This window comes from Lynx rufus, unplaced genomic scaffold (genome assembly GCF_022079265.1).
Source record: "Lynx rufus isolate CCGP_SWC_20201006 ecotype Redwood Valley unplaced genomic scaffold, mLynRuf1.p SCAF_16, whole genome shotgun sequence".
Classification (NCBI taxonomy): domain Eukaryota; kingdom Metazoa; phylum Chordata; class Mammalia; order Carnivora; family Felidae; genus Lynx; species Lynx rufus.
In genome coordinates this window covers 27,293,703-27,308,470 of record NW_025814830.1, presented here as the reverse complement: position 1 = coordinate 27,308,470, position 14,768 = coordinate 27,293,703, and the positions used below count along the sequence as shown (strand labels likewise).

Below are 14,768 nucleotides of genomic sequence, written 5' to 3'. Positions count from 1 at the left end.
TAGCGGAGCATTTTTTATTTTAAGGGGGGGCCATTTTTATAAAGTAAGTGTAAGTAAAGTAAAAAGGCTCTAGCTTTTTCTGTTCATCTACATTAATTTTCCTGAAATGATTAATTGTACACCATTTTTTAGAATTTCTACTTTTTGGGTAAGAATTGGAATACTTCTTTCAACTCTTAAAATTCTCAGCTTAACCTCTTTGCAGAACAAACCCAAATGCAAACAGAATAGTTCATCTGTCCAAAGTTTTATTACCATTGTTATTAATTATAATACCACCTGACCCATGCATCCTGATATATGGAGTCTTTTTTCTTCAAAATCAATAAATCAAGGAAGAAATCTTGAATATGGTTTCCTGGACACTTTTAATAAAGCATTTAGTTCAATTAAATTTAGCTTTTTTGCTTTATCAAACCCGAAATTGTTTATCAAACTGATGAATAGAAATTCCATGCTGTCTATTAGAAAATTGTGATAAGGGGAATTAAAGGGAAAATGGGCCCCTTGTGTGGATAGCCATTTGTATTAGGGTTTTCCAGGGAAATAGAACCAATAGGATATATATGTATAAATGTCTACATATAGAAAGATTTATTATAAAGAATTGAGCCACGTGACTGTGGGGACTGAGAAGTCCCAGGATCTGCATTCAGCAAGGCAAAGACCCAGGAAATGCAATGGTGTAGCTCCAGTCTGGGTCTGAAGACCGTAAAAGTTGGAGTGCCACTGGTACAAATTCGAGCTGGAGAGCAGGCAGGCAGAGACCCGACAAGAGTCAGTGTGTTCCATTATCACATTCAAAGTCAGGAAAAGACCAACTTTGCATGTGAAGGCCAACAGGCAAGAGGAGTTCTCTCTTTTTGTTCTCCTTTTTGTTCTGTTTAGGTCTTCAATTGATTAGAGGAGGCCCCACCCACATTAGAGAGGGCAGTCTGCTTTACTCCATCTACCACCTCAGATGTTAATCTTATCCAGAAACACTCCAAGGACACACCTAAGACAATGTTTGACCTATGTCTGAATAGCTGGTGGTCCAGTCAAGTTGACAGATAAAATGAACTATCACATCATTTTATGAAGAATGTATTCTCATTACACCCAGCACAGTAAGCGTGCATGTTTGAATCAGACATTTCTTCCTGTATATCTTCCTTAAGAACTGCTTCAGGTAGCACTTTCAGGACAGTGACACATGGCTTTCATCAGAAGGAAAGGACGACTTGAATGGTGCTTCTGACCTAAGCACATCCTGCGTAACATGTCCTTTAATTATCACAACAATCCTATATTCCTTAGCATCTACTCTGTGTCAGAAAAGAAGCAATCCCTCGCCTCAAAGAAGTCACAGTCTGCAAGGAAACACAGTCACAACGTAAGGTGGTCGGAGTTAGGGGAACGGAATGCACAGGGTGCTGCTATAGGAGCATTCAAGCAAGTACCCAACAGCATGAGGGACCCTCATCAAGGATGACTTCCAAAAGTCAGTGAAGCTTGAGCCAAGTGTTGAAGGTGATGAGGAGTTAGTGAGAGCCATAGAGGGGTCATTTCAGGACAGAGGAATGATAGCATAAAAATTAGAATGTGGAGCATAACTTGTTCTGGAAATTCAGAATGGTTTTAGGGTGGACTACATCTATGGCACACCTACCGGGCCCCAGGAGAATATGCTGAAAAGGTAGACATGTCCTCAGCGTTGAGGCCTCTCGTGTATCATCCAAGGAGGCTGAAGTCTATCCTACAGTTCTATGAGCGGCCAATAAGGGCTTTTAAGGGAGGGGGAAGATCACTCACTCATTAAACAGGTATTTGGGGAGTATTTGCTGCATTCCAAGTTTTGTTCTAGGCCATGAGAATATAGCAGTGAATAAGAGAAATAATCCTCTTGCTCTTAGGGAGTTTACACTCTTGAATTCAATTTTAAAAGAAGAGAGGCACAGAGACTAATTAAAAAGTAATTAGAGAACCCTACTCTGGTTCTCCCCATTTGATAAGATTTTTTTTAACCAATTGCCTCTACCCTCTCATGTCACAGAATTGAGACTAAAGTAGTATCCTAGATAAGTATCATTTATGCCAATTACACTGTGAATCTGAATTACCTGCTACACTGTATAAGCACTTGAAGATCACCCAGTTTCCTCCTTGCATGTTTCAGAATCTCTCAGCTCACAGTTATTTCTTAGAAATGTTGATCCTTAACAGGAATCTAACAGATTTCCCAGGACTTAGACATATTACTTGGTTCTTCCTCTTTTCTTTATGTCTGTGATGTATAATTAATCATAGATTACTTCATTTTGTTTCATTTCATTTACAACATTTATGAGCTTCACTTTGTCAGAGTGAAATGCTTGTCCCCTCCTTTTCTTTCCAAAGTGGCATAATTAGTGTTAGCATCTTTTTTAACAGGCTACATAAAGTTTAGTGGCTGGATTAAATCAAGTCATTAACATAATGTGCTACCCAATTTGCCCCTATCGCTCTTCGTTTCCAGGACATCAAAGGGCCACAGAGCACCAGTGTAATTGGGCCTTGCTGGCCTGTCAGATTCCGTCAGCCTGACGACTGATTCTTTTACTAAAAAGCTTCTAGGCATGATAATTAAGTGGGGTGGGGGGAGTCTGAGAAATGTAAAACTTTGGACATTTCTCTATGAATATTTTATTAATTTGAATAATCAGAAGTTAACAGTATCAATTTGATGTATAATACATTGATTAAAAGCCTTGTTTTAGGTCCTTAAAATAGACATCAAAACCAAAAATTTGCATCTGCCATGACACTAAAAAAAAGAATTAACAATCCTCCTTTCGGAGTGTTTCTAGTTTTATCTTTGAAGCAACACAGCTTTCCATTTTCACTACGAAATGTATGGCCATCAATTCACAGATTTCTTAAAGTGCGCCCACAGGTAAGAATGGGAAGTCACACTCTGAAAGAGCAACGGACTCTTCTGTGCATTGCATATTTACATCGTTCTCTTTCTCTGTTTCTACTAATGGCAGTTTGGTAAAAACTGCCATATTCAATTGGACGAAATTGCAATTCCACCTGGAAACCAGGTCCTCTTGAACAATATGAGCTGGCATTCCCAGGTGACTGCAATAATGATGTTCAGCAAAATATGCTTTAAAGATTTGAAAGGCAAAATGCATAAAGCAACTCACTACTTTCAGAATTCATGTATTAAAAAGTATTAAATCAGGGGGCACCTGGGTGGCTCATTAGGTTAAGCATCCAACTTCGGCTCAGGTTATGATCTCACTGCTCGTGTGTGTATGTCTCTCTGTCTCAAAATAAACGTTAAAAAAAATTAAAAATGAATAAAAATAGAAAGTATTAAGTCAGGGCACCTGGGTGGCTTAGTCAGTTAAATGTCTGACTCTTGGTTTCTCATGGTTCATGGGCTCAAGCCCTGAGTCGGACTCTGAGCTGATAGTTTCGAGCCCGCTTGGGATTCTCTCTCTCTCTCCTTCTCTGTCTGCCCTTGCCCCGCACACGCACCCGTGCTCAAAATACATGAGTAAACTTTAAAAAACTTATTAAACGATTTCAGAATCAAACATGATATCCTGTCAATGTGTAAAATAAGCCCCTCCCGCTGTTTTACATACGGACGCTTCAGCTAGATAGAGCACGTTTCAAAATATATTTTAGGTGAAACCAGAAATGTTGAATTACTCTGCTGGTAGATCCTTCCAAAACTATTTTTTATGTTTTGCAACTTAATTATCTCTTACTAATATACTATGGATGTCTTTCCATAGTAGTATATTCCATTTCTTTTAACAGATGCATAATACTGCAATGCATAGCCATACCATATTTATTTAAATAAGCCCCTTTTGAAGGACCTTTAGGTGAGGGCATCTAGGTGTCTCAGTTGGTTGAGTGTCCCATGGAGCCTTAGGCTTCTTTCAGTTTTTGCTAATGCAAACATTTCTGGTTACAGTAACAACGTATAAAAATTCCTGCTTCCTCACATCACACCTTTGCCAAACCAATGGTGAAGAAATTACACCTCACTGAAAATTCCATTACAAAGAAGCCAAGAAAGAGGAATATTTATATACACATACGTACACATTTTTATATGAGCATACAGACACAACATTTAGGTTTATGTAAACCAAGAAAATGTCTAGAAATATATAATCCAAACACCATTAGCAGTGAGTATCTCTGGGACATGGTCAGGGCAGGGGTCAGCAAACTATGGCCAATGTGTCAATCCCAGCCCTCTCTCTACCTGTTTTTGTAAATAAAGTTTCACTGAAACACAGCTACACCCATCATTTACCTATTGTCTATACTGCTTTCACTCTAGAAGAGCAGAGTTGAGTGTTTGCAACAGAGACCATATGGCCTGTGATGCAAAAATTATACAAAACGTAATTGCCAACCCCTTTGGCAAAAAATTGCCGAAAACAAGGAACTTTTATATTTTACTTTTGGGATTTATATTGTTGGATTATTTTTTTTAAGTGTATTTATTTATTTTGAGAAAGAGAGAGAGTGAGCAGGGGAGAGGCAGAGAGAAAGGGAAAAAGAGAATCCCAAGCAGGCCCCCACACCATCAGCACAGAGCCAACATGGGCTCGAACCCACAAACCATGATCATGACCTGAGCCGAAATCAAGAGTCAGGCGTTTAACCTGGTGCCCCTCTTGTTGGATTATGTTTAATGATGAGTATAGACTCCTTCCAGAAAGGAAATAATTTGTAAGCTAAGTCTGTACTAAAATGTTAAATAATAACTAGAGAACAGTTTCATATGAATATCATGGAAGCTTTTTTGCAAATATCTTAGAAAGGGACAACAAATATACGTTGAATCTTTCTTGGTTTAGAGCAGTGATTCTCAAAATGTGGTCCCCAGACCAGCAGCGTCAGCGTCACCTCAGAAACTGTGAGGATGCAAATTCTTGGACCCCACCCCACACCTCATGAATGAGAAATTCAGAGACGGAGGCCCAGCAATCCGTGTGTTATTGAGCCTTTCAGGTCATTCTGGGGCATGCTAAGAGTTTAAGAACAACTTTAGGGAAAAGTGGTACTTCTCACCGTGACTGCACACTCAGATCACCTAGAGAGCATTTTTAAATGCCAGGGCCTGGCTCCATCCGGATCAGCTAAATCCGAATTTTGTTTAAAGCTCCCCGGGTGATACTAATGTGCAGCCAAAATTGAGAACCACTGTACTATAACATCTGTTTTCAATGATGGTGAAAGTGGAATAGCATATCAAAATCACCTGAAATTGAGGGTAATTTTTAAAATTCTCTCCTTCCTTCACATTATTGCCATAGTAAGCCACAGTTAATGATGGAAATGTGTCATATCCCTCAGGTGTATTAGGACAGGAAAAAATATTCCAACCATTGCTTTAGAACATGTGGTAACAAGCTTCTGTAATTTGCTGACCATTATAGATGCAGTAATTTTCATGGTGTATAAGGGAGACCATGACAGTATTCGAAAAATAAGCCCTCTTAACTCTAGCACCATTTTGATCTCCATCACTGAAGTTTTCGGTATTTACATTATTTGTTTAATATGGGTCTTTCACAGAACACGTGAGAAAAGATAAGTTACTGCCACTGATGAAAGCTGGGTTTTTTTTTGCTTTTGTTTGTTAAAAACATTATTGTCTTGACAGTTTGAGTTTCTCTTTACTCTTCTTTCTCCCAAAGAGCTTTTAAGAAACCAAATATTTTCAATCAAAACATGTATGAAGAATGGATATGATTCCTAATAAGGGGAAGTTTTAGAGCCTAGTGTGAGTTGAGAGGACTTTTTTTTTTTTTAAGTTTATTTATTTATTTTCAGAGAGAGAGAGAGAGCGAGCACGAGCAGGGGCAGAGAGGGAGGGAGAGAGAAAATCCCAAGTAGACTCCACACTGTCAGTGCAGAGCCCAATGTGGGGCTCAGACTCACAAACCGTGAGATCATGACCTGAGCCGAAACCAAGAGTTGGTTGCTTAACTGACTGAGCCCCCCAGGCTCCCCTGGGAGGACTTTTTTTTTTTTTTTTGAGATGACTCTGCCCACCCCCAGCCTGAAGAAGGAAGTTGTAAGAATCACTATTTTTTTTTTTTTAATTTTTTTTTTTTCAACGTTTATTTATTTTTGGGACAGCGAGAGACAGAGCATGAACGGGGGAGGGGCAGAGAGAGAGGGAGACACAGAATCGGAAACAGGCTCCAGGCTCTGAGCCATCAGCCCAGAGCCTGACGCGGGGCTCCAACTCCCGGACCGCGAGATCGTGACCTGGCTGAAGTCGGACGCTTAACCGACTGCGCCACCCAGGCGCCCCAAGAATCACTATTAATCAGTGTGCATTCCTACCCTGTTTACCTATGGCTCTGTCAATACCAATGGTGAGCTTTTCTTAGAACTCACCCCAATTAAAATTTTCCTCTTAAAGGGCATAGACATAGATTATAACCTTCCATGTCCATTTTATATCTTATCAGTTTGCTGTATAGTACCAAGTTCTACCTACTCCTATAGGTAGGCTTTGTTTATATTTATTTACACACATACACACGTATGTAACACATTTTTGTAGTGATAAATGTAATACCCATGTAAATTCATGGAACCATTTGGGGAGTAATTTGAATTTCTCACCTCTATCCCTTAGCAATTCTTCTAAGAGAATCATTCACATACACAAGAAAACATAAAGGAATGCAACATTGTTTGTAATAGCAAAAAACTGTGGACACCTGGATTGTTCATCAGTAAAGAAATAAGTGGACTATAGATTATATATGCAATATAAATGGAATTCTATAGAACAGTTAATATATAGGAATTGGATTTTAATTATAAACGTGAATAAATCTAAAAATATATAGCATTCAGTGAAAAAAAACACAAGTTGCAAAATGATTGATAGAGGCTGATACCACTGATACAAAGCCTAAAAACAGAACAATACTCTGTGTCGTTTATGGATATATACCTATGTTGTAGAAAGTATAAAAGCGTGTTTGGGAGTGATACATACCAACTTAAGAATAGTGGTTACCTATGGGGGGATGAGAAAGGAAAGAAAGGAACTAGGAGGTAGGGGCTTTACCTGTATCTAACTGAAATGTTTCATTTCTTCAACAGTAATAACAAAAAAAGTTTGAAGCAGATACAGCAAAATGGTAACATCTGTTTTAGACGTTGAGTACTTGAATATGCCAAATTATTTTCTATACTTTATAATTTTTAAAGTTACGGAAATGCTTATTCACTGTAGAAATTTAGAATGAAATAAAACTCACATGTAATCTCACCAGAGTTAGAGTTAAATCTAATGGACTAAAACAAGTTGAAAACTTTTATCATAGGCCATCCTCAGTTAAGGGATACGATGTTTAAGGACTGTCAAGTATAATTAGTTTTTAGAAGCCTAACAATTCAACTCCAATGTGACTGCTCTGATGCTTGAAACCAGAGGAAGAATTCAGCATGATCCTCTGAAGTAAAACATAAAAAATTTAAGCATGCCAATAAAAGCTTAAGTAAATACTGTAGAAAAATATGGCCTAAAAAGTGAATTAGCATCAGTCAGGAAGCAATGGTGGAATTGAGCCAAAATCATGAGAACTTTTAACTTTTTTTCTCTGCGAGTAATACAAGCTGTCATCACATTTCTAGATCATTCAATCACACAGTATGGAGTGTCCATCTATACAGGCAAGTAAAAATAACTTCTTACTTGAGTGACTTCTATTACTTCTGTTCACCACCGTCGACTTTTAAATGCTTTTTTTTTTATATGCTAACGTCAACATCTTGCTAACTAGAGATGTAAATAGGGCACTTGGTGAATAAGACAAAAGTAACATCATACTTAGTAACAAACGTTCACACATACAGAATAGAAGACAGGAAAAGCCTAAAGCCTATACCGTGTGGCCAACTTACTACATGTGAAGGCTACCAATACCCTACAGAAGTACAATTGTCTTGTTCTAGAGATCCTAAACAGACATTATGATGCATCTGACTGCAAAGACTTGTTTGAATCAGTGTATGGTTATCCCTTGCAAGTCTCCTAGTGGAACTTTTCATTGTTTTATTATGAAAAATTGGAAAAGTTCAAAAAATAGTAACCTCCCATCTCAGTTCCACAATATTGACCTGTCTTTGAAATACTCTTACTTAACTGAAACCTTAAACAGCAAGATTTCTATATATTTTTCAACAGTTAGTAATAACCAACTTACCAAAACACGGGAGACACAATAAATATTTGTTAAAAAAGAAAACCTAAAAAAAAAAAAAATGCAGCTACACCTTTTACTGGCAATATACAAAAGATATTCTGAATATATAAAAAATATTCAGCCTCCCTTGACTCCATATCTTTAAGTATTTATTGAGAGCCTACTATGTGCCAGATAGGATGTTAAATAGCAGAAGATTAATAGGACAAGGCTCTGGCCTCCAGGAGCTCACAGTCTACAGAGAAGCAGATAGGCGCAAAAAAAAAAAAAAAAAAAAAATCCATGAAGTATAACGTGACTAGAAAGTGTAGTAAGGACCCAGAGGAGGAACCAGCTCACCCTTGGAGAGTAGAAATGCTATCCTAAAAGGACAGCATGTGTGGCCCAGGACATAAAATAAGTAGAATTTTGTCTGGTGAAGAAGATTTCAGATGCAAAAAACCTAAGCTATGTAAACAGCACACCACTGGTCCCAGAAAATGGCTAGAGTGTAAGTTAACAGGCTTTCAAGCAGAAAGGGTGATACCTGATTTGTTTTTAGGGAGAGAATTCAGCCGCAAGAAGGGCAGCTGAGACTCCAGACCAGGGATTAGGGGCAGGAGTGCCTCGCCTCTCTTCTAGCCGTGAGAGTAGATCCCTTCGTTTCTGAGCGTGTGCTGCATGCCAACAGCAATGATGTCATAAGCAGGGTAGCTTGCGTCCCTGAGTCCCCGAGTTTATAGGCTGGTACCGTACATCTGCGTCCAGTTCGGCCGACCAGTTCTCTTTCATGATCCCTTCTCATTTCTCCCTTGTTACTCCGTCAAACTGCATGCTAATACTAGGCAGCTGTTGAGTGAGTCCTTCCCCCAGATCAGATGAGAACCTAAACAAATTTCTCTAGAGATAAAAATGAAAAGAGAAGCCACATCCTGTTTTGTCTTTTTATCCCCAATAGCTGATACAATGTTGAAACACAAGCTTTCAATAATCTGATGAATCATTGTGTTCAGGAAGTGGCATGAATAGGGATGGGTGATCTCCAGGATGTGGTGGGTATGAAAAATGAAAATGGCAACCGTGGCTCCGAGGTCTCCTGGCTGTAGGGTGGCCAGGTGGCTGGTGATGTCACCTGAGATGGGAAATATCGGAGGATGAATGAGATCAGGGGAGAGGGTATGAGTTCATTTCTGACACGAAGTTGTCTGACTGAACCGTCAGTCAGACAGCTGATGTACTTCTTAATCTTCAAAATCTTTATTTACAATCTAGTTGAACTTTTGATTCACAGAGGCAAAAACACAACCAGAATTGTTCCAATGTTGAAAAATAAATTGGCTAGCCCCGGTAGCCAAAAGGTATAATGTTTAGAAAATTCTTTATTCAGACAGAGCATGCTTCCCTGGATATATACTATTTGGAACTTATCCGTCTTCTAATTTATTTTAAGTTGATTTATGTAGCATAAAAAGAACAAAGATGGGGCGCCTGGCTGGCTCAATCTGTTAAGCATCCAACTCTTGATTTCGGCTCAGGTCACTATCTCACGGTTCAAGGAATCAAGCCGCGCATCAGGCTCCGCACTGACAGCATGGAGCCTGCTTGGGACTCTTTCTCTCCCTCCCTCTTTGCCTCTCCCCCACCTGCTGTCTCCTTCTCTCTCTCTCAAAATAAGTAAACATTTTTTAAAAAGACAAAAGGGGCACCTGGGTGGCTCAGTTGGTTGAGTGTCCGACTTCGGCTCAAGTTATTCAAATCTCACCATTCATAAGTTTGAGCCCCACATCGGGCTCGCTCCTGTCAGCCTGTCAACACAGAGCCCGCTTCAGATCCTCTGTCCCCCTCTTTCTGCCCCTCCCCCGCTTGCGCTATCCCAAAAATAAATACATATTTAAAAAAAAAACAAAGAAATGGTAACTAATAACTTCTATACATAATATTAGAAAATTTAAGGGACATGGGATAGAGGTAATGAGGCTCGAGGGGGAATAACAATAAAAAACTGGACCAGAAAGGAGATGATGCCATGTAAGGAATTTAAAGCTCTTTTAAATTTATTTGAATATGATGGGTTTTCTTTTGGTTTGTTTGGTATTGATGTTTTTGCTTGTTTCTTTGGCTGTAATCTACTTTCATTTAGAATTCTATTTTTGTATATAGTCTTATTTGATAACCTAAATTCGTCCTTACAGTAATGCAAGTTTTTATATGGGGATTGTACACTTAATATATTATTAATAAAATAACCGGTTAAATAAATTTGATTCCCCTGCTATTTATAAGTTCATTTGTCTCTTCATTGGGTTCTGTGATAAACAACTTTAAATTCTTCTCTGCACAACGTAGAGGTAACCATGCCTCTCAGTGGCTATTTTCCTTTAATTCTTTTGTGCCAAGGCAGGAATATTTTATAAGATGTTATTGTTATAACAATTCTGAGTTTTTCAAATTACAAGGCATGTAAAAAGACTTAATTATGCAAGGTGCTCCATTTGAACCAGAATTATAAAATGTGTGTGCGCATGTGGTATTCTGACAACCACGATGCATTTTAAGGAAAAAATAATATCACTTAAAATATTTTCTTTCCCATGTTAGTCTTCAGCAAGCAGAGAAGGGCTTTTCTGAAGTGAGGTTAGACAATAGAGCCAACTTCATTTTTTATGCACGTGAACGGAGAGGGCTCGAGGTTATTAGTTGAAACCGAGTAACCTTTCCAGGCTTCCATCTCTTTCTTTTCAAATTTGAATATGAAAAGCATATTCAAGTCAAAGACCATCACTTTAATGACATTTGGCAGTCATTTGATTTATTAGGTTTTAGAAAAAATTTTCCTTTAAATATTTCATCATACTATGCTAATCCTAGTAATATTGCCAGCTGCAGCCTCGTACCTGTATTAGTGGAGACAGAATGGTGTGGAATTTTCTCTGTCATCCTAGTAAAATTTCCATGAATCTACTGAATAATAAAATAACCTTATTGAAATATTCAGATTTGGGTTTTTAGTTAAAGTGTCTTAGAATACATAATAAAAGAAAATGTCTTTTGAAAGAATGGGGCAAAATTACTTCATCAAATATTGAGGGGGTTTGACAGCAATAGAAATTGTTCTTTATGGGGATATTTTTACAATAGGATAGTTATGCTTTTCAGTTTGATTAATTATATTATATGCTTTGAAACATCTAAGTAGTCACTATGGTGAATTTGCACAACTGATTTATGTTTGACAATGAGTTCCTAAAAAGTTGCCATATAGACAGGTCCTGGTTTCAGGATTTTCTAGCGTGCTTCTGAATTTAGTAAAGAGGGGTTTAGTAAAAGGGAATGAAGTATAAATTTAAAATTGTAAAAAAGTTTACAGTTCTAAGGGAGGAGTTACCTTGGTGTGATCTAATTTTGAAGTCAGAGACTGTTGTTTGTTTTAAGTCATCACTCAAGGAAACATATATGGCTTGTATAATAATGTCTGTGACACCAAAATGTATTAAGTAAGGATTGAAATGAAAATTACACAGTAAAACTGTTATTTGTAACTATTAAATCTGTAAAAATGAGGTTAAAAAAATAAATCACAAGGAAACCTGTGTTAAATTAGGTAGACAGTTTGTTTCTCTTGTTTGAAAACATTACTTATTGAATGAAATATGTTGTGGCAGAATATATAAGACAATGGACTATAGTTTCTGCTCTAGTTAATACGGATTCATATAGCAACGTATACTAGCATAATCGCTATGATGTATTCAACAGGCTTTGATCTCTAAATAACTGAAACTTTCTCAGGTACAATAGATTAAATAAAAGCAGTGATAAACATGTACTTCATTACATAGTTTGAAACAAGGCCAAGTGATACTTGTCATTCTGAAAGCAATCGGAGATGAAGATCTCATAATCTTCGGCCCTGATAGACTACTAGTGGGGTATTTATAGCCTCAAATGTAAATCAGGAGACTATTGCCATGACACTGTTAACTTCAAACCCTGGGGCATTAGAATCTCATTCTCTCTCTCTCTGTCGTGAATAATCTATCATGTGTAACTACACAGTCGTGTACAATGTGTTCCAAAAAAGAAACCCATTGGCCTTCATGTTTTATTTAAAATTGATAGTGAAAAAGAGTAAATGGGTTTCTGCTCATTTGTTTTATGTTTCTTTGTTGTTTTTTGTTTCTGCTCTTGAAACAGCCATCAGAAAAAATTCGGATTGAGATCATAGCTCTAAGCCTTAATGATTCTCGAGTAACTGCAGATGACACTATCCAACGGCTGTTCGTTGAATGCAGATTCTACAGTCTTCCTGCTGAAGAGACACCTGTGTCACTTCCAAAACCCAAGAGTGGGCAGTGGGTCTACTATAACTATAGCAATGGTATGTATGGTTCATTTATAATACAGACTTTTGTTTTTGTCTTTCAGTGAAGGTAGCTGTAGGAACAAGGACAAAGTATAATTCTCTAATGTTCACACAAAGTGATGGAAGTCTCATCAGAATAGATTAATAAAAGTCAGGTCTGTAGCATCAGGATTAAGAATTCAATTTGAAGTAATACTAAAGTTAAGAGAAAACAAAAGTGGTAGGAAAACAACCTCTCTGGGTGTTCCCGCTATATCACAGAATCAAAAGAAAAATGTCACACGTGGGTCTACAATTGAATCAAAACGTATAATGTTTCGAGGGGGATAAAAAAAAACTACTATCTTTTTAATCACGATCCAAACAATTCCGTGGCCTAATTTTTTCTACCTTTCTGATCAATGTCCTCACATAGATGTTTTTACAATATATATATACACATGTCTCCCAGTGTCTATATGTTCAGGATTTTAATTGAGTGACCTAAATTCTTAGAATACGTTTTCATGTTTTAGTCCACACATGCGTTGATAGCTGCAGGCAGGTTGTCTCTTTTAGGGCTTCACCTATCAGCTGGTTGCCATCTAAGTCAGACCCACCTGGTACCCTGTAAATTCTTAGATCAGCCGACTTTAAGATGTTTTAGAGAATCATATATATCAGTATATAATTAATGAGGAGTAAAAATATCATATCAAGCTGACATGACCCTATGATAAAAACTGCTTATGAAGTTCTAAAGCCCTATATTTAAACAAACCATAAAGATGGAATGTTGCATTATCTTTAGCAAAAACAGGCCATCTTATGCTAATTGAACACTAATATTTTTACTCCCCAGTTTCATAAATTGTATTTTAATCAACATGTGTAATAATGCTGTTGATTGTATGTATATCAGCTACTGGTCATGCGGTAAAAATACAGATGGCCGTGGTTACTTCTATGTGTGTGTACGCATGTGCACACACCTATTTTTAGAAATGTGGTCATTGCTTGAGACAGTAACCATGAGCATTCCAAGGTCTGTTCTAGTCTTCCCTGGATCCACAGTTCTTACTAGTTACGTGAACTTGGGCAAGCTATTTAAATTTCATGGGATCCTTGTTTCTTATCTATTGAATAAGGCACCCTCTTAGATCTCTTCCAGCTCAAATTCTATAATTCTATAATGACAGATAGGTTGAGAAATCACTTAGGAAGCAAATAATATAGTCAGGACAAGAATCTGATTCCTCCTTCCTTTCATTGACTTGATATAACAGAAACATTTCCAAAAATATTTTCTCAAACTTCCTTAGAGATATTTTACCTGCAAAGTGTCAGAAAAGTAAAACACACCAAATATTATTAGTAATGAGAGAACTGTTTAGACAACTAATTATAATGAAAATACCCCCAAGAAAAGAGACAAATTCTTCTGGCTTTTGTGTTATTCTTCTTTTTTTAAAAAAATTTTTTTTTCAACGTTTATTTATTTTTGGGACAGAGAGAGACAGAGCACGAACGGGGGAGGGGCAGAGAGAGAGGGAGACACAGAATCGGAAACAGGCTCCAGGCTCTGAGCCATCAGCCCAGAGCCTGACGCGGGGCTCGAACTCCCGGACCGCGAGATCGTGACCTGGCTGAAGTCGGACGCTTAACCGACTGCGCCACCCAGGCGCCCCTGTGTTATTCTTCTTAAAGGTCAGCAGTAGAATGTTTGGTTGGACTGACAACAAAATTGCTTTTTAGACATTGTACATGGAGAAGTTTGGCCTGCTGCAGAACAGATTGTTTTTATTTGCTTAAGAAGCAATGCAAATCATTCTGGGGATGCAACCTGTTAACACATCCTCAAGTGTCCTGAATTTTGTATCGTTCCCACATAGTAACCTAGGTCTTTGCAGGGTTTTCGTTGGTTGGTTGGCATTGGTTCAGATATATTTTTTCCTTTTACTGCAAGATACCCCTACTATCTAATTGGTATTTTAAGAGCTGCTTATGTTGCTAATGAAAAATCAGTCCTCCAAAAGCAACAAGAGAACCAATAATTTATTAGAAATGAACTCAGTAGAAGTGTTTACTGTATCTTTCTTCAGCTTCTCTTCCTACCTATTGAGATTCAACTATGTAGTATTTGCAAAGTTGATTGAAACAAATTTTAAGGATATTTAAATCCCTTCATGGTGGGAGGGGAGAGGACCGTACTTTGT

The 14,768-nt window shown here is 37.7% G+C and overlaps 1 protein-coding gene across 1 annotated transcript in view; it reads left to right on the top strand.

The window, feature by feature from the left end:
- The window catches only part of RPGRIP1L (RPGRIP1 like), an 89,642-nt gene that overhangs the window by 60,045 nt on the left and 14,829 nt on the right, over positions 1–14,768 (top strand). The window contains exon 22 of the mRNA XM_047078415.1: positions 12,405–12,588. Coding sequence (XP_046934371.1) covers positions 12,405–12,588 — 184 coding nt within the window. The remainder of the gene's footprint in view (positions 1–12,404; positions 12,589–14,768) is intronic.